Source organism: Micromys minutus (assembly GCF_963924665.1).
Source record: "Micromys minutus genome assembly, chromosome: 4".
In the NCBI taxonomy this organism is placed as follows: Eukaryota; Metazoa; Chordata; class Mammalia; order Rodentia; family Muridae; genus Micromys; species Micromys minutus.
The window spans coordinates 2,506,081-2,528,126 of NC_137973.1; the positions used below are offsets into that span (position 1 = coordinate 2,506,081).

The 22,046-nt window shown below is 40.1% G+C and overlaps 1 protein-coding gene across 5 annotated transcripts in view; it reads right to left on the bottom strand.

Moving 5' to 3' along the window:
* Positions 1 to 22,046, bottom strand: part of PLCH1 (phospholipase C eta 1) — a gene marked incomplete at both ends in the record, with an annotated part of 168,206 nt that overhangs the window by 139,385 nt on the left and 6,775 nt on the right. For 2 of the 5 annotated variants that reach the window (XM_080916369.1, XM_080916372.1), the window contains one exon: positions 1,618 to 1,660. The exons of the other annotated variants lie outside the window; for them this stretch is intronic. In XM_080916369.1, coding sequence (XP_080772495.1) covers positions 1,618 to 1,660 — 43 coding nt within the window. Of the gene's footprint in view, positions 1 to 1,617; positions 1,661 to 22,046 lie in introns of those variants that run through there. 5 annotated transcript variants of the gene reach the window in all.

Consider the following 22,046-nt stretch of genomic DNA (forward strand, 5'->3'; position numbering starts at 1 on the left):
CTGCCTGTGAGTGGACATTTCCCAACTTTGTAACCCAGTCAACTAAAGCCACTTCCTCTGATGTCACCACTTAAAAAAGCAACTTCGGCTTCATGAGAATTCAGACTCGATACTCTGCATAACCGAAGATGTCCTTGTTAAAACTGGATTTATAAGAAATAGCTCTTCAAAAGTGGCCTTGTTACCAACAGAGACATTTTTGAAACAGGATGGATTCAGTGAAAATATTTTTTGCCTAGCAAAGAGAAATTATTAAAATAAAGTTAAAAAATTTTTAAGTTACACACAAAAAGGCTTAATTAAAACAAAATAAAAAACAAACCCAAAAAACAAAACACCTTAGTAAGAATGCCTGTGTGTGAGAATATCTAGTCCAGAATGGCGTCTTAAATTATCTCTCAAAGTCTCTATGACTGGCAACGATGACCCCAAATCTGTGGCGTTTAAGATTTAGAGCCTCTGTGGACTTCAGTCTTAGCGATCACAGCATGTGGTGGGAGGGACAGCCGTCACTCTCATTACTGCCGAGCGGTTGTACACTATGGAATCTTAGCAGCTACACAAAGCCTGCCCTCACTCCCTGTGCACACAAGAGTTCCTGAACACATGAATGCACAACTTCACATGGGAGTCACCGGAACGACTGAGTATCAGGTCACCCAAACCCTACGCTATTTCTGAATTCCCTTTCACACTTGGAAAATTCAGGTATACTGAGGAATCAACGATGGTACAATTTTACATTTTGAATAAAAAGCAAGAGCCCGGGCTGGCGATATGAGCGCGGAATGCCGAAGTGACCCCCATAGGCCAGCAGCAACCGGCTCCCAAACAGAACACTGGCTCAGCAAAGTTATATCCGAGTCAATGCACCTCATTAATCTGATGACACCTGAATTTCAATTTGAAGATGGCTTAGGAGACATTTCTTGACACGTCACTTGTTCTGTCTGAGCCAACAGCAGCACTTCTCCCAACATAAGAACAATCTCTATACATTTAGAATGTCTGACTCGTACTTTACGTTTCCCCCAAGCTCCTGGAGCTGACAGGTTCTCCAAACACAGCATTTAGATTCTGCCTCCATTTTATCTATGCTGAACACTAGTGCCGTTTGATTTTAAAAAGCTAAATGTTTTCCATAGCCTGACTATCTTTAATTGACACACATTAGAAATCACCTCCCTATATTATTGTAGAAAGTTAAAATATAACTATTTGTCATAATTCAAAGTGAACAGTACTTGACAATATTTAAATCAAAACCAACAGTTTGTATCAAACACATGCAATTTTTAACATGTCTGTGTCCTTGATTTATAGTCCTTGACTACAACCCAAGAATACAAATTCTTTTCTCACAGACCACTTTATGATAATGAAGCGTTTTCAGTTTGTTAGCAATCACATCTACCGTTGTACAAATACACATTTACAAAGAAAAACCACTTTGATTAATCAAAAACACCTTTTCAAATAAGATTTAAATAGACATCTCGAAGATGCCAATCAGCAATTCAAATAAATCTTTAACTAAATGTGAAATAAAATCAGAAATGCTTGCCACCTTTTACCAGAGCTATTAACTTACCTTAAAATTAGTAGCATGAGTCTTACCTTTTTCTGGACTTAAGTTTTTATACACTTCAAGGTCTGCCATTAAATTTAATATTGCTACACATTATTGGCCAAAGCAATAAAATGTTTCTCTAAAGGCAAAGCCTTTTTCTGATGCACATCTCCAAAAGGGGAGAAGGCAAAGAAATCCTTAGCAGCCCCAAGCACTTGGCTCATGCTGCCTCTGATGGCACGGTGACATCTTCACAGTCCAGGTTTTACAGTGTAGAGAAAAGAAATCCATGAGACGATTGGAGAACTTTGTCCTAAAGTGCACAGCACAGCCAGATAAGCACACTGGAAGCATCTGCTCTGCCTGCCGCTACTGTGGGAATGCAGGCGCTGTGGCTACTTAGGCTATGAGACGTGCATGCTTAGTGAGTGCAGTGTCTAATGCCCTTAAGGCATTATGCACATTTAACGTCTGGGAACTGTAGGTCTTTAACCATCAAAGAAACCCTCCTCACCTACGGAGGTCACTGGGAGATACTCATTACCATAGGAGTGACGCAGGCTGAATGCAGAAAATGAACATGCACACAGAGACACATAGAGGCACACACACAGACTACATGCATGCTCTTGGAAGCAAACATCACTCCATCAGAGGTAAACATAGCCATTAGGAAATTGTCTGCATACCGTCTTCTGCACCATAGGCTACCTTTGTTCCTGTCTGGGCAAGTGCACATTTATTCAAATTGTTATGGCTTTTTGCCTTAGTCCACACAACCGTAGCAATGGTCACAGAAAAGACTGGAATGTTTCCAACTTAGAGGAAAGAGGCTAATCTCAAAGCATTTATTCAGCGGAAGCTATGTCCCTGCCTTGGGTTAAAAAAAAAAAAATAGAACAAGTCTGAAGAAATCAGGTTTTAATGAACAGTCTATTATTATAGTACAGTATTCCCTGGAATATATATATGTATATATATGAAAGTTTAATCAATTTCTTTAGATATGTAGCTAGACAGATTTGCAAGCAATTTATTATGTTCTTGTTTTCACACATCTGAACTGGGTCTCTCTTTACCCTGAGTATTAATCCCATGACTCTCAGAACTCTTTCTAGTGACTAAGCCCTAATACCATCCATCTTTTCATCCCTAACTCCAACTCACCTTACCCACCTGTGGCCCCTGCGACCAGGATGCCCAGTGTCTACAGGACAGAGCCGGCCCCTGCTATAATTCCTCACGGCCATTCGGTCCAGACTGCCACGCCGGTACCTCTACCACCAGCAGCCCTTACTCAAAGAGTTGGTGATTGCAAACCTCGCCTTCATCTACTCTGAAATGCTCTTAAGAACATTGGATGGTTAAAAGTATTTGGGCGCTCATAATCAAACTTCTTTTTTGCAAGGCTCAACCTAACGTATATCCACATACACTCAACCTAACGTATATCCATATTCACTCAACCTAACGTATATCCATATACACTCAACCTAACGTATATCCATATACACTCAACCTAATGTATATCCATATTCACTCAACCTAACATATATCCATATACATTCAACCTAATGTATATCCATATACACTCAACCTAACATATATCCATATACACTCAACCTAACGTATATTTATATTCACTCAACCTAACGTATATCCATATTCACTCAACCTAACATATATCCATATACATTCAACCTAACGTATATCCATATACACTCAACCTAACATATATCCATATACACTCAACCTAACGTATATCCATATACACTCAACCTAACGTATATTTATATTCACTCAACCTAAAGTATATCTATATACACTCAACCTAACGTATATCCATATACACTCAACCTAACGTATATCCATATTCACTCAACCTAACATATATCCATATACATTCAACCTAACGTATATCCATATACACTCAACCTAACATATATCCATATACACTCAACCTAACGTATATCCATATTCACTCAACCTAACATATATCCATATACATTCAACCTAACGTATATCCATATACACTCAACCTAACGTATATTTATATTCACTCAACCTAAAGTATATCTATATACACTCAACCTAACGTATATCCATATACACTCAACCTAACGTATATCCATATTCACTCAACCTAACATATATCCATATACATTCAACCTAACGTATATCCATATACACTCAACCTAACATATATCCATATACACTCAACCTAACGTATATCCATATACACTCAACCTAACGTATATCCATATACACTCAACCTAACGTATATCCATATTCACTCAACCTAACATATATCCATATACATTCAACCTAACGTATATCCATATACACTCAACCTAACATATATCCATATACACTCAACCTAACATATATCCATATACACTCAACCTAACGTATATCCATATTCACTCAACCTAACATATATCCATATACATTCAACCTAACGTATATCCATATACACTCAACCTAACGTATATCCATATACACTCAACCTAACGTATATCCATATACACTCAACCTAACGTATATCCATATTCACTCAACCTAACATATATCCATATACATTCAACCTAACATATATCCATATACATTCAACCTAACGTATATCCATATACACTCAACCTAACATATATCCATATACATTCAACCTAACGTATATCCATATACACTCAACCTAACGTATATCCATATTCACTCAACCTAACATATATCCATATACATTCAACCTAACATATATCCATATACACTCAACCTAACATATATCCATATACACTCAACCTAACGTATATCCATATACACTCAACCTAACGTATATCCATATTCACTCAACCTAACATATATCCATATACATTCAACCTAACGTATATCTATATACACTCAACCTAACGTATATCTATATACACGATTGTACAAAACAGCGGTGGAGAGTTCAGAGGTCTTGGTCTATGTACAAATGTTCCCTGCCCACAACTAGTTGTGTGACCCAGAAAATTACTTAAGCTCTTTGTTCCTTGGCTTCTTAATTTGCACAACTGGTTAGCTAATACATTCTACTTCAAAATGTTCCAGTAAGAATTTATTCATAGAAACTTTAGAATAGAATAACATCATCTCTATTATCCTACTTGAAATCCCATGCAGAAAAGCAACAGACTTCAGTATTTAAACTAACTACAACTCTGAACACAGGATTCATCCCAAAACTTAAGATGTTTCAGAAATAATCACACTTCTTGACTAATTAAAATATTGATCATTCACAAGTTCATCTTACAGAAAAGACAAGCAAAGACCTAAAAGACCTATTTCCACCCAACAGCTGCTGAACAGTGCCAAGAAAAGCTAAAAGGAGGGTCTGTTAGATAACCATTTTTCATCGCTGGACAGATCTAAACATACATCCTAATCACAGAGCACACTCTATATTTGTCTCCGTCAAAGAAACGGGTTTGGACCTTTTCACAGTACAAACCTGACTTCCATCTAGATAGTAGCTTACTACACATGTCAAAGCATCTAAATCTCTAAACAGGCTAATTATTACCCAAATTTAATTCTGCCACATTCCACTGGACAGAGACAAACTACTCTTCAGCCCAAGCCTCTTTGAAGTGACATCTCATTGATGATTTATTGATCTCCCCTTCAAGACTCTTGGCTTTAAAGTAAGATGTCTTCATTGTTCTCTGAAATGTTTATTGACTGTTGCACTTTAAAATGTATAGGTTAGTATAAAAATTTACAGGCTCCTTGTGGGCACTGATGAAGGTGTCAATCAATATGATTCAAGGTAAAACTCATCTGAAGCAAATCAAGAAAGCAACTGGGACCTAAGGCAGGATTTTTCTCACAGGTTCTGGAAAATACCCAGAAAATACCCAGTGAGAACACAAAATGCGCATAAAATAAGTTGCATTTGGTTGTGTCTCAAGAGAGGTGAAAATTCTATTAGTATTCAGTCATTTCAAACTCATATGGAGATATAAATAAATAGCCAGGACATGTAAATCAGCATCTGCTGCATAGGTATCTCCCATTCATTCTTATGAGTGTGAATTAGCTAGAGACAGGTAGCACATGGAAATCTCTAATGGCTGCTGACAGTGACATAAATTAAAAGAAATCTTCCCTAAGAGCCCAAACTTTAACTAGATTCTCAAAACTACAGGATTTTCAAAGTTACCCCAACAGCAGTTGAGATACAACTTTTCCCCTGAACACAGAAACCCCCTTTCCTCCTCCACTGAGAAAAACAACCAGGCAGCACAGTGGGGAAGCAAAGCCTTAGTGGTACCAATCTCCACACTCCTGCTAAAACAGCACACTACCCACTGGTCACACCCAATGCTTAAAATAGACCTCTCTTGCACTCTAAAAAGACATGTCTCCCCAAAACATCTTTGTTGACAGGGCCTACATACGTGTGTTCAATGAGGATAGAAATATATAGCCATTTATGGTAATGTTTATCTGGGACACTGATTCCAAAAGGTATACCAGTATAATACAGATCATGATGGAAAAGAGAGGCAAAAGACACCATGTGGTCATTGCTGTGACCAAAACAAAAAACAAAATAACAACAACAACAAAAAAAAAGCACCTTAAAGAGCAGAAAGGTGCCATGGTCAGCTGACTCCACTGACTTTAGTCCTACAACAAGAGAGAAACATGTGGAAGGAGACAGAGTAGAGAAAGCTGCTCACCTCCTGACAGCCCGGAAGGAAAAAGAAAGGTCCAGAACAAGCTGTATATGCTTCATGGGACGTCTCCAGTACTCAGCGCCTCATGCTCGACCCCGTCCCGAACATTGGTGATGTGAGTGGTGTCACCATCCAACCACCTCACGGAAACTTTTGGTGGATCCTGAGACAATTCATAACAAACCTTAACAGTCTCCATCAATACAGCCCTTTTGCATACAAGGGGCACTGGAAACACCCAAGAAGCCGAGTTTGCACACACTTTAATCCTAGCTTTAATTAGGGGGCAAAAAGGCAGCCAGATCTCTTGTGAGTTTGAGACCAGCCTGGTTTCCACAGCAATAGGCCACCCAGGGTTACATAGTGAAAACCTGTCTCAAAAAACAAAAAAAAAAAAAAAAAAAAAAAAAAAAAGAAAAAAAAAGAAAGAAAGAAAGAAAGAAACAAAGCCAACCAGATTCACTGAATACAATATCATTATACACAAAAGTTTCTGTCTCACCAAGCCACTCAACACTAAGACCTGGCCAGGTAAGGTTCAAGTTCTGAGCCTGCTTCAGAATACTGGGGTCACCACAACCCCAGCAAACTTGAGGACCTTCTGCTGACCTCAGACTAAGAAGACAAAGCTCTATGCTGACGTAGAGGGCCAAAACTTTTCCAAAGAACTAGAAGGGTGACTCCTTTCAAAAGCCTCGTCCATGATGCCTTGAAAGATTGCTATCACAGCAAAATGTGAGCTTTAAACAAATGGTTTAGTGAAGAACCACGCAGATAACTTCCCCAGCTGTGTTTGGGGCAGCAGAGATGAAACAGATTTTAAAAGATGTTAACTAAGGAGTACCTGAGGGAAGTCTATAAAAGCAGATGAGGATTAGAACTGCCCAGCCACTGAACTAGTCAAAGTATATTAAAATATTAAAATTAAGTGGCGTGCGTGTGTGCATGTGTGCGTGTGTGTGTCTTTCTTTCTTTTTTTTTTTTTTTACATTTTTGTCAGTACTTTTTTTTCAGATTTTAAAATAATTTTTACATAAAACTATATGAATATATTTTTTAGTCAGTACTTGATCTTTTTAAAGGTTTGACAGTATGCATCGAAAACCCAACAGTTACAATGAGCACAAAGTACATGCAAAACAAAATGTAACATGGAAATAGTCAAAGTTTTCTTGTTGTGTAAAGATTTTTTTGTTTTGTTTTGTTTTGTTTTGTTTATTTCTTGGACTTCACACAGTCTGTAAGTTGTTTCTGGGGCAGTGCGAGCCTCTGGGGTTAGCATCCCACTATCAGTGACTGCATATTATGTCTGTTTTTTTGTGACTGGGTTATCTCACTCAGGATGATATTCTCTAGATGCAGCCATTTTCTTAAGAATTTGGTCAAGTCATTGTTTCTGGTGGCTGAGTAGTATTCCATTGTGTATATGTACCACAATTTTTGTATCCATTCATCTTCTTTCATTCACTAATGTAGAGCGCTCTCATTCAACCCATTGAGAGCACAGAGTAGTTAATTACCACTACACTCTACAAGAAAAAAAATGAAAGAAAGAAAGAAAACAAACAAACAAACAAACAAACAAACCATACTGACACTTTTGTAATAATTTTCAGTGTGTCACACAGCTCACAGTCCCAGGGCAACACCTAAATCCCTAACCTAAATTGCCCTTCCGAGAAGAAAACGAGACTCCCTCGCCATTGCTGAAATAGCCGTGGCTGGTCCAGCAGCCTTGGCAATGTTTGTGGCTGCATGTCTCCTCCAGATCACGACACTTCACCTTCTCCTTACTGTATGTTCCTGAGACTGTCTTGATTGATTTTTCTGTTCCTTTTAATGACACCATGACAGGAAGGTAAGGCACAGAAGCAATAAGAACCATGCAGGACAATGACTACTCTGTTGACCCATGTCCCCGACGACTCAGGAGAGTGATCAGGACCAGACAGCCCTGAGATCCCAAAAATCTGCTGGAATGTGGATCCAGATATCTTTCCTTGGTTCTCAGGAAGATTCACGGCATAAAGCAGGTTCTAGACTCCAAAGGATGAAAGCAGGACTCAAAGGCTAGGACCTTCTTAGCTTGTAGCGTAAATAAGAGAAGGGCCACAGACCAGTCTTTTCTCCATAAATCCAAAGGAAGAGGGGAGGAGGCTACAGCATCCCCTTGGAATCAAACGGATTCATTTATTGAGGTTTCCAAGCAAAGTTTCTAACTCATATCTCAGCCCAGAGTTTCTGATAAAGACCTGTAGTACATCAAAAGGACAGAGAAACCACTGGGCAGCACTAAATCTAGACAACTAGACCACATGAGAAGAGTTTAAGGCTATGGGGTTGTTGGAATTGATGGCAAAACCCTAGCATATGAAATTAGAAAGAATTGGGTTCCACCAAATAACTTAACTTAAGTCAAATTACCTTACATTGCCATAAACCTCACGTTCCACACCCACAACAGTGCCTACGATACAAATGTAAAGTTCCTCGCTTACTATGTAGTGCATGCAGAACTGGAAACACAATCTACTAATCTGCTGTGAAGCAAAAACTTGGGTCCTCCCCTCACCTAAAACACAATTTCAAGATGGCTGCAGGTGAATGGGGCACAGGCAACACTCATATAAGGTTTAAGAACTTGGTAGGATTTAGGAAGTTTAACGTTTACTCCATATTTGAAATTTTTCTTTTTCTATATAAATAGGCAAATCAAAAACTAGTATCTTGGATAGGCAAGATTTGGGTTCAACAAGAAAAGGCTCCTGCCAACCAACAATGCAAGCCTGATAACCTGAGTTCAACCCCCAACCCCCATATAATAGTAAGAAGAGAGACACACACACTCACACAAATACACATGCACGATACACACTTTAAAAACAAAGTAATAATATTTTGCTCAGCTTGGTGGTACAACACAGAGAGTCCTAGCATTCAGAAGGCTGAGGCAAGAGGACTGCTCTGAGCTATAGGCCAGCCTGTAACACTACCCTTTCACAAACAAAAACAAAACCTTTCAAAACAAAACAAAAAATGTGTGTGTGTGTGTGTGTGTGTGTGTGTCTGTGTGTGTGTATGATGTTTCTTTTCCTATATATGGTTTCTTAGACAGAGCAGTTTAAAAATAAAAATGCTTGGGGCTGGAAGGATAGCTCATTAACTAAAAGCATTTACTGCTCTTGGGTTCTGTTCCTAGGACCGGCACTGGGCAGCTCACAACCGTCTGTAACTCTAAGTCCGGGGGATCTAACCTTCTTTTTTTGCTTCCACAGTCACCTACACGTATATGTGTGTGACACAGAGCTGTACACATACACATAAATAAAGAAAAATAAACCTTTTAGATAAAGACATTTTCAAAAATAAAAAAGTTTTTAAACTACAAGGAGATTTATTTGTGTGAACTTTACTTACATTTCAACCTGGGTTCAATTTCCTGTGCATACATATCTGTGACTCCAGTCTGAGGTGCACCACATAATACAAACTCATGCGGTCAAAACACACATACACATAAAATAAACAATAAAATAAAAATAGATTGTTTTTTAAAGACACCTGGAAATATACTTCAAAAATACTTTCTGAAGCAATAAAGTGATTGACGATAGAAATGGCTTTAAGGTAGAGATTGATGACTGATATTAAAGTTAAAACATCAAAAGTATTTTAATTTTCTGCTTCATTTGTTCTCTGCATTGATAGTCAAATAGCACAAAATGGTTACAAAAGCTAATTTTGTTAAAGACCTTGAAGAGAAGAGAAAAATATTGCATTTTCATGAATACTAATGATTATAAAATAGAAAACCAATAACATTTACCCCTCCATATTAATATAATTTAGAAATAATTTTGCATTATGATACATGCAGAGCTTATTCTCTGGCCTAGAAAGAACTGCATGTTGCTAGTGTCAGAAACATGATCACTACCGTTGCTGAATATTAACTATCTGCACAGAATTATATAATCTAAGGGAAATTGCCAAGGGAGAAGGAAGTAGAAATATAACAAGACCAAAATAAGAAACATAAAAGCGTTATTTCACAGATTCACAATGCACAAACAAATACCAACGAAGAGACTGACACCGGCTGTTTGTCCCTAAAAAACAACCAAGTGTCCCTGACCAACGTACCTCAGGAGGATCTGAGCACTCGCCCTCACAGACACAGAAAGGGCCTGCGTCAAGAGCCTGCTTTCCCGGAAGCTGAGCATCTGTGCTTTTACAGGGCAGTGACTGTATCATGCTAATCCTCAGATACCGTGTGCTAAGGATGCTTTGAATTCAGAGTCAACACTCCCAATAAAGAAATAGCAGAGAATGAAATCATTACCAGGTCTAAGTGCTGCGTGGGTTATATGTTTCCACTTGTAAGGTTCAGAACCCTGTTCCACCCAGTTAATTATTATTTCTTAGCTATAAAGACACAAAAGTGGGGGCTGTTGAGTGTGGATGGCCCCACAGCACCGAATTCTACTACAATGAAGGATAAGGCAGTGATCAGACCCCCAGGCCTAGAATGGTCAAGATTCCTTGCTCACCTGGCAGATCATCTAAAACAGTTTTATGTTTAAAAAAAAAAAGTTATGTCTCTATATTCTAGTTCTATAAAGAAGCCACTTCTAAGAATCTGAAAATGCAAAGGCCTTCTCAGTTTATCCTACTGAAAACCCACATAGCCTACCACAATACTGAGGCCAGATCACGAAGGCCAACTGGATTAGAATGGCAGCTTGTTGGCTTTTAGAATTAACTCAACCCTACTAGGCTGAATGAGGCTCAACACATAACCTCAACCCCAGTGACCTGGAGTCAATCTCATCAACTGAAAGTGCCACCAGAGGTTGATAGCCTGGGTTCAGTGGGTAGAGAAAATTCTGGAGCCTCCTCTCTGCTATCCACTGCTAGGGAGCCAGAGAGAGCTGAAGTGCAACGCCGAGGGAACGTCTTTGGCCTGCAGCCACCGAATGTTATGGTTGCTTCCCACTTCTCAGCACTTGAGAGACAGCTCTAGCTAAAATATCAGCCAGTTCAGTGGTATAATCTGGGAGTCTCATGAGGGTAAGAGAATCTCTGTAACACGTAGACTGCACGGCTCATAGGTATAGACAAAAGAGGCCTCTGGTAGACAATGAAGAGAAACCACAAGAGGAAAGGCAGCTCTAAGAGTCATCAACCAGAATCAACCCCACCATAAATCATAGGAAAGACAAGTCAGCAGGATCCACGGACAGCCTCACCCCACAGTCCCGGCAGATTGCAGGGTTCAAGGACCCACGGGAAGGAGATGCGTTTCCTCTTTCCTCTGGCTTTATGTCTGTACCCTACTTTTCTTTTTGCTACACTTCTAGCATTATTTTTTCTTTATTATTTTTCTCTTGAACTTTTTGTGTTTTTATTTTTATCTTTTTCACATAGTTTTCAAGTTATGTTTATACAGTTTGAGCACTGTTGCAAAATCATTTCATTGCTTTCTTCCTCCCGCTCCCATTTTTACGTTTTCGTTCTACCATACATTTTATGACTTGATCTTTTAGTTTTTATTCTCTTATGACATTTGTGTAATTTTGATTTTGAACATCCTCAGTTGGGGACATTTTCTGACCTCTTGCTCACTCCCTCACCATAGCGGCCTGACTCCCCTTCTTTACCCTTAGCCCCACCCCTCTTGTCTTCCCTACTTTTCCCCTTCCTGTGGCCCCCTTTACATCATCATTTCCTTATTGATCACAAGTAAGTTTTAACTTTGCAGCACATTCTGCATCGAGATGGCTGTTTTGTTTCCTGGTCATTGGTGATGTCACCAAAGCTCTAACTGATTTTAAACCCGTTTCTGTGTCTTATGCAGTGTGGCTTTGCTGCTATCACAGCTCTTTGTAATCCTGAACCCTCAAGAGGGAGCACTTTAATGAGAAGATCCCAGAGCAAAATCCAAAGAGACGTCTGAGTACGTGTGTAATTCATAACACAAGCGCATATAAGATACAAAAAGCAATGAGACAAGACTCTCCCAAAAAAACCTTAATTCTTCAGCTACCACATTCAAACAGACTGAAACAGGAACAACAGGAACAACACTGGATGCAAACATTTACTAGTAAAAATGACCAGTGGGGACAAGCACATGGCTCAGCCGATGAAAGTTTGCTATTCTAACCTAGTTACCTAAGAACCCAGAACCATGCAAAGGTGGGAGGAAGGTGGCACCTACTCCAAAGGGCTTTCCTGGGACCTCCACCTGTGTGGCATGGCATGCTCGCCTGCATGTGTGTGCATGCACATGCACACATAAATAAAATAATGATAATAATAGGGGGTGGGAAGATGGCTCAGGGTTAAGAACACTTGTTGCTCTTCCAGAGGACCCAGATTTGGTTCCCAACACACATGTAGCAACTCACAACTGTGTAACTCCAGTTCTAAAAGGAGTGAGGCCCTCTTCTGGCCACGGTGGGCACCAGGCACGGATGTGGTACATAGACATATATGCAAGCAAAACACCCACACATGTAAGATAAAAATGACATATATGCAAGCAAAACACCCACACATGTAAGATAAAAATGACATATATGCAAGCAAAACACCCACACATGTAAGATAAAAATGACATATATGCAAGCAAAATACCCACACATGTAAGATAAAAATAAATAAACCTTAAAAGTCAAAAAATTAATGATCAATGGACTAGAGGAAGGATGATGGGTAAAGTGCTTGCCGCAGAAGCATGAATACCAGTTCAGGCCTCTAGATCACACACAAATGCCGGACGAGTATGGTAACTGTTTGCAATCCTAGAACTCAGGAGTCATAGACAGGTCATATCAGAAGAACGCTGGTCAGCTAGACTAGCTAGAATTGATGGTCTCTGGGTCAGTGAGAGACCTTGCCTCCGGAAATAAAGTGGAAAGCAGTGAGAGGCACCCAACATCTGCTACAAACACATCCATGCTTGCAGGCATACAATGATCAATTACCACAAAGAAAATATAAACAGATGCATTCAATCCCAGACACAGATAGGGATGTCATCAGAACAGAAGAAAGATCAGAAAAATAAACAATAAAATCAGCAACATAGATTAAACAGTAATATAAAAGAAAAATTCAACAAGAATTAAGATAAAAAATTAAAGTCCATGTATGAAATAAAAAGCACAGTTTAACCCTTCAACCACCCCAAAGACAAGCAAGGAAATGCTGCATTAAAATATCAATACAGAAAAACACCAAGTACAGTAATGCATGTCTTTAATCTTATCATTTGGGGGAGAAAGCAAGATTAAATTCAAGTTTGAGGCCAACCTGATCTACATAGCAAGTTTCAGACCAGACCCTGACTTGAAGAAAACAAGAAACAAAGAACTGTAAGAACATTGGTTACAGAAGAAGGGGTGGAAAATTGTAAGAACCAGAGGAGCAGAAAATTTGTCATGAGGCCGTCTCACATTGATGTCAGAAGCTTCACCCATAAAGTCTCACCAACAAGACTGTCTAAACATGATCTGAGCAAGGATGACAGCAGTAGATGGAGTAAAGAAGACCAGGGGAAGCCCGTGAGGCCTCGTCCCTACACAGAGAACGTCACACAGCTAAGAAATGCTGAACTCTGAGAAATACTCTTCCGCAGAGAAGAGCACATGGCTTGGTTATCTAAAATTAGATGGTAGAGCTGAAAACATATACATACAAGTAACATTATGCAGATTATGCAGGCTGTTTGTGTGTGAATACATATATATATAATGAATATATAAAATATATATAATGTATGCAACAACAATTAGTGGGGGAAAGGTCATGAATTTGAAAGAGGGCGAGCAGGAGAATACGGAAAAGTCTAGAGGAAAGAAAGACATGGTGTAATTATATTATAACCTCAAAAAAAAAAAAAGACAAATTTTTTTAAACTAGAGAAAGATATAGAGCTAAACACAAATAAATTAAAGCAACAATAGAGTTTCTGGAAAAATAAGCCCAGACAAATGGACAGATGGAATGGATTTCCTGCCAATCTGTATGTTCTATAAGGAAGATCAAAATTGTTCCACAAAACTAAAAAGCAAACACAGTATGAACTCATTTTACAAAGCTAGATAAGGATATGGGCCGGTGGGCACAGACACAGGCACGCACAGGCTGCAGAGGAGCACTGACAACAAAAGAAAGACCAGAGCATGAGAACTGCTTCCCACATAAACTGAGCAGTCAACAGTACTTAGGGACCGGAACGAGCATTCCATTTACAGTCAGGGTTGAGACAAAAGTGCTCAGTATCTCCGCTCTTACTCAGCATTGGAATCTTGAAATCTCAGCAAAGAGACTGGGGAGAGCTGGGCTTGACTCCCAGCACTCTGGCAGCAGAGGCAGGGGGATCTCTCTGAGTCCAAGGCTGGCCTGGCAGCCAGGGCTACATAGAGAAATTGTCTCCACAAAAGTAAACAAACAAGCACCTCTATTATGATCATATACATTGATAGCCTTAAGTCTGACTTTTTCAGCCTAGAACTGCATGAGCTTCCCCTAGAATATCCTGAGGAATTCTGGAAATATCCTCATCCCCAACACCCAACTACAGCACATATTAGCAATAGCAGGACCTCTAAGCTAGAGGGACAAGGAGCCATTTTGCTTTCACTTTTTGCTTCCCCAGGTGATTCCAGACCACAGCCCTGACTGGGGTCCTCCAAGCCAAGGCATTAATTACAAATCTCCTCTGCTGAAAGAACAGATTCTGCTTTGCTGAAACAACCCGAAAAAGCTGGCCATGGCACCATTCCAAACAACTGCCATTTGCTAATAGACGCTGTTGTTCAATATCAAATTGGCACAGAAAGTAGGACACAAAACAATATGGCCTTTTAGTTGGGCATAAGCCATTACCCTTTATAAAATAGGAAGAACTCCCTCATGAATTCTACACGTATTCCAACCAGGTAGGATCTATTTCTTAGATCGATCCTGCTGACCGGAAGTCAAGACTGTGCTCTTAAGTTGCTCGGGATGCTGAGATGTCAGGCACAGGTTAGCTTATCCATAGAGATAACATAAAAGTGCATCTTCTTAACTATTAAAGAAGCCCTGTGCTGCTCAGTGAATGACTCTCTGCAGTTGGCCGGACCTTCTTGGTGTTTATACTGAGAAACCTGTGCCCCTGTCTTGGTAAGGTCTGTTTCATGCTGCCTACGGTAAGAACTATCCCACAGACAAGCTCATTTAAGACTCACACTGCAGATAATTTTAATGGCATGCAAAATACCCTAGTTAAGCGCCTTTACTAATGGTGCCATTTTAATGGGAGAAAACTCCAGCTTCAGAATTAAATGAAAAGCATATCTATGTAACCAACATGGGATCTCTAGGAAGTATTATTATTAAGTGAATTCCAACAGCCTAAGAGTTCTCACAGAAATAAATTTGCCTCAGTTCATCTGAACTCACTGCACGTTTGCAGATAAAAGGTATACTAGGTTCTGAGGCGAGACTTTCTCTTTCTGTGTCAGGAGGGAATGGGGTCTCTCCTGGGTTTCCCACGGCAAAATTATAAGTGAGAAAAAAGTTGGACTATAGTTACAGAACCACATATTATATGGCATGAAGATAAAATATCCAAACCCAACATAGTTCACAAATATGATTGATTATAGCATATAGTGCTTATCTCCCCTGTTAAATAAAATGAGGATATTCTATGGGTGTTATTTTGTTGGGACTAGAGGTTGGATCCCTAGCACCCACCCAGACGATGAGTTGATGTAGCAGTTCATAATGGCCGCATTTGGGATTCCCCAAAGGTAAGCTGGCTGGCTAGACCAGCCACGTAAGTGGCTAGAGAGTCTACATCACTAAAGCGGGGAACAACCAACAGAGGCACCTCGTGTCAACTGCTAGTCCTCCTACACATGCATACATGCCCACACACGTGCATACTACACACACAAACATGAAAGAGAAATGGGTGAAAGGAAGGAGAGAAGAGAGGAGAGAGAAAGGAAGGCAGGAAGGAGGGAAGGAAGGAAGGAGGGAAGGAAGGAAGGAAGGAAGGAAGGAAGGAAGGAAGGAAGGAAGGAAGGAAGGAAGGAACCTGACTAGAGGAAGGAGAGGCTTTGTAGGCAAGAACAAAGAGCAATGAAGCTGAAGCGTATGAAGGAAAGACAGAGTTGCCGAGAAAGGTATCAGACAGGGGAAGCCCTCCAGACTTGATAGATCCCAAGGTTGGAGTACATCCTCTTGCTCATTAGTAAGCACTGGGCAGATCAGTACGTAGACCAGGAGAAGGACTCAGCTTGGCATGCACTTGCCGTAATGTGATCAGCATATATGTGGAAACTAGTTATGAGCATAGACTAAACTACTTCCCATTATGGGCTGTAAATGAAGACAATCTGGATATCCCTTTGAACCCCACAGCTTACATTTGGTAATTAACACAAACATATTTGCTGAAAGGAATTAGCCTTAACACAAACACATCACATTTCTGTTGAGATGGCTTTTCATTTACACATTATAAAGGACAAACTGCAGTTTTCCATCTTTGTTTTGACAGATGGGCGATAGGAGTTCTCCATGATTACAAATGCAATTGTTAATAATTATTATTGTAGCCTAAGGAAATACTCCAGTTCGTTTGTGTAGCTAAATTAAATAATTATGGTGCCCTAGAAGGACCCAGAGTCCACTGGTGAAAAGAAGCTTCATCTTTCTATCAATCTCTGCATATATTAGGCCCAGAGTATGAAAGACAATTGGGAAAATGAAAGAGCAGAAGAAAATTAATTATAATTATGGAAATACAGCTTAAAGAATAAAGGCTTAACTGTGTAGCACAGGTCTAAAGGGAAGTAATTCTCACTTAGTAAGCACTTAACATGTGAGGCGACTGCTAGTCTGAAGGAGACGTTGACTGTACTAAACACACTATTTCTTCCTTCTAATTGAGTAATTAGGAAATCGGGGTTCCCAGGTGTAAATATATGAAAGGATCACAGCCCTTTTCTGTTTTGCCAAACTCCAAAAGGCTGCAGGCTTCAAATAAATAAAAAAAATGGATAATCTAATAGAAAGGGCTAGTCAAGGATCTTTCTGGAAGGTGGCAGACTTGTTTGACATAATTAAAAAGGAAGTCTGCACCTTCTCTCCCTCCCAGGCTGCCCACACATTCAGACCTTTGGTTTGCCATTTTGCTAGGCACTCAGCAGGGACATTTCATCCCCTGTATTACTATACAATGTGAATGTCCTTGTCAAAGAAAGCTCAGCCGGGAAATCATAGGGCTTTGGTTTCCCAGCCAAAAGCTTTCACTGAATTAGATTCCTGAAAAAAAAAAAAAAAAAAAAAAAAAAAAAAGAGGCTGAATCATCTCAACATAATTTTTTTATAGACAGATCATTGCCTGGTTCTGATCAATTTGGGTAAACAACAGTACAAGAAACAGACACAGTAAATAATGCCAGTGTTTAGGGACATAAATTCACCCTAATCTAAAACACTAAAAGACAATCACAAGCTATCAGAAGATGTGAGAGCCATTCAAAACTAGACCCCTGTCCTGGGTATCCAGGGTAGCAGAGATGATGTGCTGAAGAGCATGTCTCACTCATGAGCCATTCAGGAGAGTGCTACAGAAGAATAACTTGGGGACAGCTTATGGTATAGGCTGATGGGATAGCGGCACTTAAAAGAGGAGAGGTCGGTAGAGAGGAAAACACCACCTCATACCCCACCCATCTTCTACAGCCTTGGAAATACCGAGAAGACTCGAGTGAGGAAACATGGGGTATATGAATGAACAGAGCAAGTTGCTTTAGTTCCTCAGAGGCAAGAGAAGCCAAGTGCTAGAGATGGAATTGACAACAGAGAAGAGATAAAGTTGAAGGGAGACGATGAGTTCTCTAACTCATGGACCTTTGGTGACAGAAAAGCTGAAAGTGGAACTAAATAGTCAGAACTGGTGGTCCTGATCACTCGGCACCAATCACATGCAAGCAGATATCCAGGTACAAGCTGAAAGACCTAAGCTCCCCTATCTCTTGTCCACATACCAAACTGGAGAACCCAGGCTTCACATTCTGAGGACAGAGGCAAAGACAAATGAATCTGCTTTCCTTCACCCATCAACAGTCAAAAGAGAGCTTAGGGTGGACCTCTTAAACACATTTCAAATTAACATTTTAAAGTAAGTTGGACCCTCAATCTAAAGTAACTGTGATGGTTTATATATGATTGGCCGAGGGAGTGGCACCGTTGGAAGGTGTGGCCTTCTGGGTATTCTAGCTGCCTGGGAGTCAGTATTCTGCTAGCAGTCTTCTGATGAAGATGTAGAACTCTCAGCTCCTCTGGCACCATGCCTCAGAACCTATAAGTCAGCCCCAATTCCATGTTGTTCTTATAAGAGTTGCCTTGGTCATGGTATCTCTTCACAACAGTAAAACCCTAAGACAGAAATCGGTACCAGATCTGACCATGCTTTTTTTTGGAAGAATGTGGATTTGAGGACTTTAGATTTGAAAAGCAGCAGAATGCTTTAAATGGGGCTTAATGGGCCATCCTACTAGAAATATGGAAACTTTCTTGCTGAGGATGATTTGAACTTTGGAAGCCTAGTTCTAATGGTGTCAGAGGAGAAGAATTTTAATATGAGGTTGAGAGACTGTTTTCTGGTATCTTGGTAAAGAATGTGGCTACTTTTTGCCCTTGTCTGAAGAGTCTGCAGGAGACCAAGAAAAGACGCAGATTAATTGAATTGACAAAGAAAGTGTCAGAAACACCTGTTGTAGACTTTGTTCTCTGGTTAAGACTCATAAAGAGCATTTTAAACAAGCAGAGCAAGCTGAGAAAGGAAAAATATAAAACATGTGGTTTGATATTAAATGGACACCAGGAAGTGAAATGGAGCTGAATCCTGTGTTCAAAGATATTAAATTGAATTAAGGGAGTAACTAAGTGGCCTTGGGGCAAGATTTCACCCAGCTAAATTAGGTCCAGGCATGTTAGTATGTTAGCTAAATTAGGCCAAGACAAGCAGATCTCTGAGTTCAAGGCCTGCCTTGAACAGAGCAAGTTCTAGGGGAAATAAACCTTAAATTCAGGCTTGGTGGACCACACCTTTAATCCCAGTGCTTAGAAGAGAGGCGTGCAGATCTCTAGTCCTGAAGGAAGTTCCAGGACAAACAAGCTTAGGCAGTGAAGGAGTTGGAAAACAGAAAGCTGGTGTTAATGTAATAGAACAAGAGAGCCATGTTCCAACTCTTGCAAGCAGCGGAACTCAACATCTTTGACTACATGGCTCTGTTAGAATCAACAACAGAAGGGACTACTGGGACAATTGACGCTGGTTAGCTGGGGCTAAGAAATTAGTGCTGGTTAAGAAGAGACCAGTATCACTGAGGTGAAATCGTCTAGGAAGTGTTTTCTGGAAGCACAAAGAAGCTGTGTTCCAGATATAGCCAAGGTTGCACCTCATACTGCAGCTGGACTTGGTAACGTGTAAGAGTCACCCAGTTGAGATGGGTTTTGAAGGCATAAAGGTGTAATGAAGAACAGCTGAGTCTTGGCACTGTGAGAGGCCAGGGAAGGCTATTGGTGAAAAGTACAGCCTTGATTGCAGTTGACGGCTCAAGACTAAAGGGGCTATGCAAAGAATTTGAGACTTGGCACTATAAAGAGAGCCTATGAGAGGCTATTGATGAAGCCTAGTTGAAGCAAAAGACCCCAGTGTATCAGAGATGCCAGTGTCAAGGATGATCACCAAGAACAGCAGCAGCAGTGGAGTGGATCAACAGGAGCTTAGAGTGCTACAGAGGGCAGAGCTGGAGAAGTAACACCAGCCCTTTGTAGGAGCCCAGAAGATCATGTATGGATTCCAGACATTAAAACAAGAAGCTATAACACTGAAGTTGCCTTGGAGACCCCAAAATTTTCGAGATGCCAAACCCATAGGATTTGTCCTGAGGAATGCTGTTAACAGGGAGTGGAATCAGCCTAGGAAAAGAAGTTTGTTGCTATCAACAAAGATGAAAAAGGAGTTGGAGATCCAAAAAATGCTTTGACATCAGACATGGAGATGCTGAGTTTGGAGTTTACCCAGCTGGTTTCTTATCTTGATTCTGGGATTACAGTTACATGATCAGATGACTCTCAGAAGAGACTATGAACTTTGGAGTTTTGACGTTGTTGATAATGCTATAGACTATGGGAACTTTGGAAGTTAGACTAGATGTACTTTGTAAAGTGTACTATGGCTAGAAATGGCCCCGTAAACTCCTGTGGTTAAACAAGCCTATGGGGGTTGGGAATAGAGTGATATGGTTTGTATATGCTTTGCCCAGGGAGTGGCATTGTTGGGAGGTATGGCCTTGTAGGTGTGGGCTTTAATACCCTTGTCCTAGTTTCCTGGCAGTCTGTATTCTGCTAGCAGCCTTCAGATGAAGATGTAGACCTCTCAGCTCCTCCTGCATCATGCCTATCTAGATGATGCCATGCTTCCACTTTGATGATACTGGACTAAACCTCTGAACCTCTAAGGAAGCCCCAATTAAATGTTGTCCTTATAAGAGTTGCTTTGGTCATGGTGTCTGTTCACAGCAGTAACACCCTAACTAAGACAGTAGCCAAAAATTAGAAGGTTCCCTGAGATGGTATGATGGACGTTAGGCCAACAGGAGACCAATTCACATGAATGCTGTGCTAAATTATGAATGCTCAATAACCCAGTTACAGTGGAACATGGATTGTGGAGAAAAGCAAAACTGAAAGAAGCAACGTTTAAAAGTTTAAGTATATATGTTCTGAAAAATCTGTGTATCTCCAAAATATCATGAATGTTTTCAAATTTCCAAAGATTATAGGATGTGTATATTTTATGCTCGTTTAAAATTTTTACCTTTAAAAAATGTATCTTTGTTTTTTAAATTTTTGGGCTGTTTTATACATTTGCATGATGAGTTTTAGACTTTTCACCCTCTGTTCTCCACCCTCATTTCTCTCCCTCATTCTTCTCAACAGCTTCCCCTCTTACTTTCACATCTTCTTCTTGTATGTGGCCCACAGTTTAATTAGTATTGCCTGCCTCAGCAGGTGTGTGAGATCACTAGAAGTAAGGGCAACTTATAAGTGGTTACACTACTGAAGAACTTGACACGCCCTCCTCTAACAACCATTACTTGTTGGAGCAATGGAATCTCATAAGATCCTGTTCCTACCATGATGGACTGTTAATAGACCAAACCCTGAGTGGGTCTTGATCAGATACCCATGGCTAGAGTGGGTTCATGAGTTCAAGGCTACTATGTCAGAGCCAGAAGACAATACCTATGCTTCACACCTTGCCGTCTGGCTTTTACCATCTATTCATCTCTTCTGCAAGGCTCTCTTCATTTTGGAAGAGGTGATTTCCTATTTAGGACTCAGCACTTCCGCCATCACTTATTCTCAGCATCTCTGCCAGTTATGTGTTTCCCCACGAGAGTTCACAGAGGCAGCCCATTCTCCAGTCCCATATCTGTGTCTTCACTGGAGTATAAGGAACACCTACATCTACTAGGTAAAGAAGCCAAAGAGTATGTGACCCCAAAGTTAAGTCTCCATGAAGTTTTTGTTTGCCTCTACTGATCTTCCTTATTTACGTAATGCCCAAGGTCAATATAAGAGACTGCATCAGTTCATCTCTGTAATATTAACATATTTCCTATTTCTCTGTGGTCTGTGTTCTGAAACCATGTTCTATATTGTACTTACTAAGTATA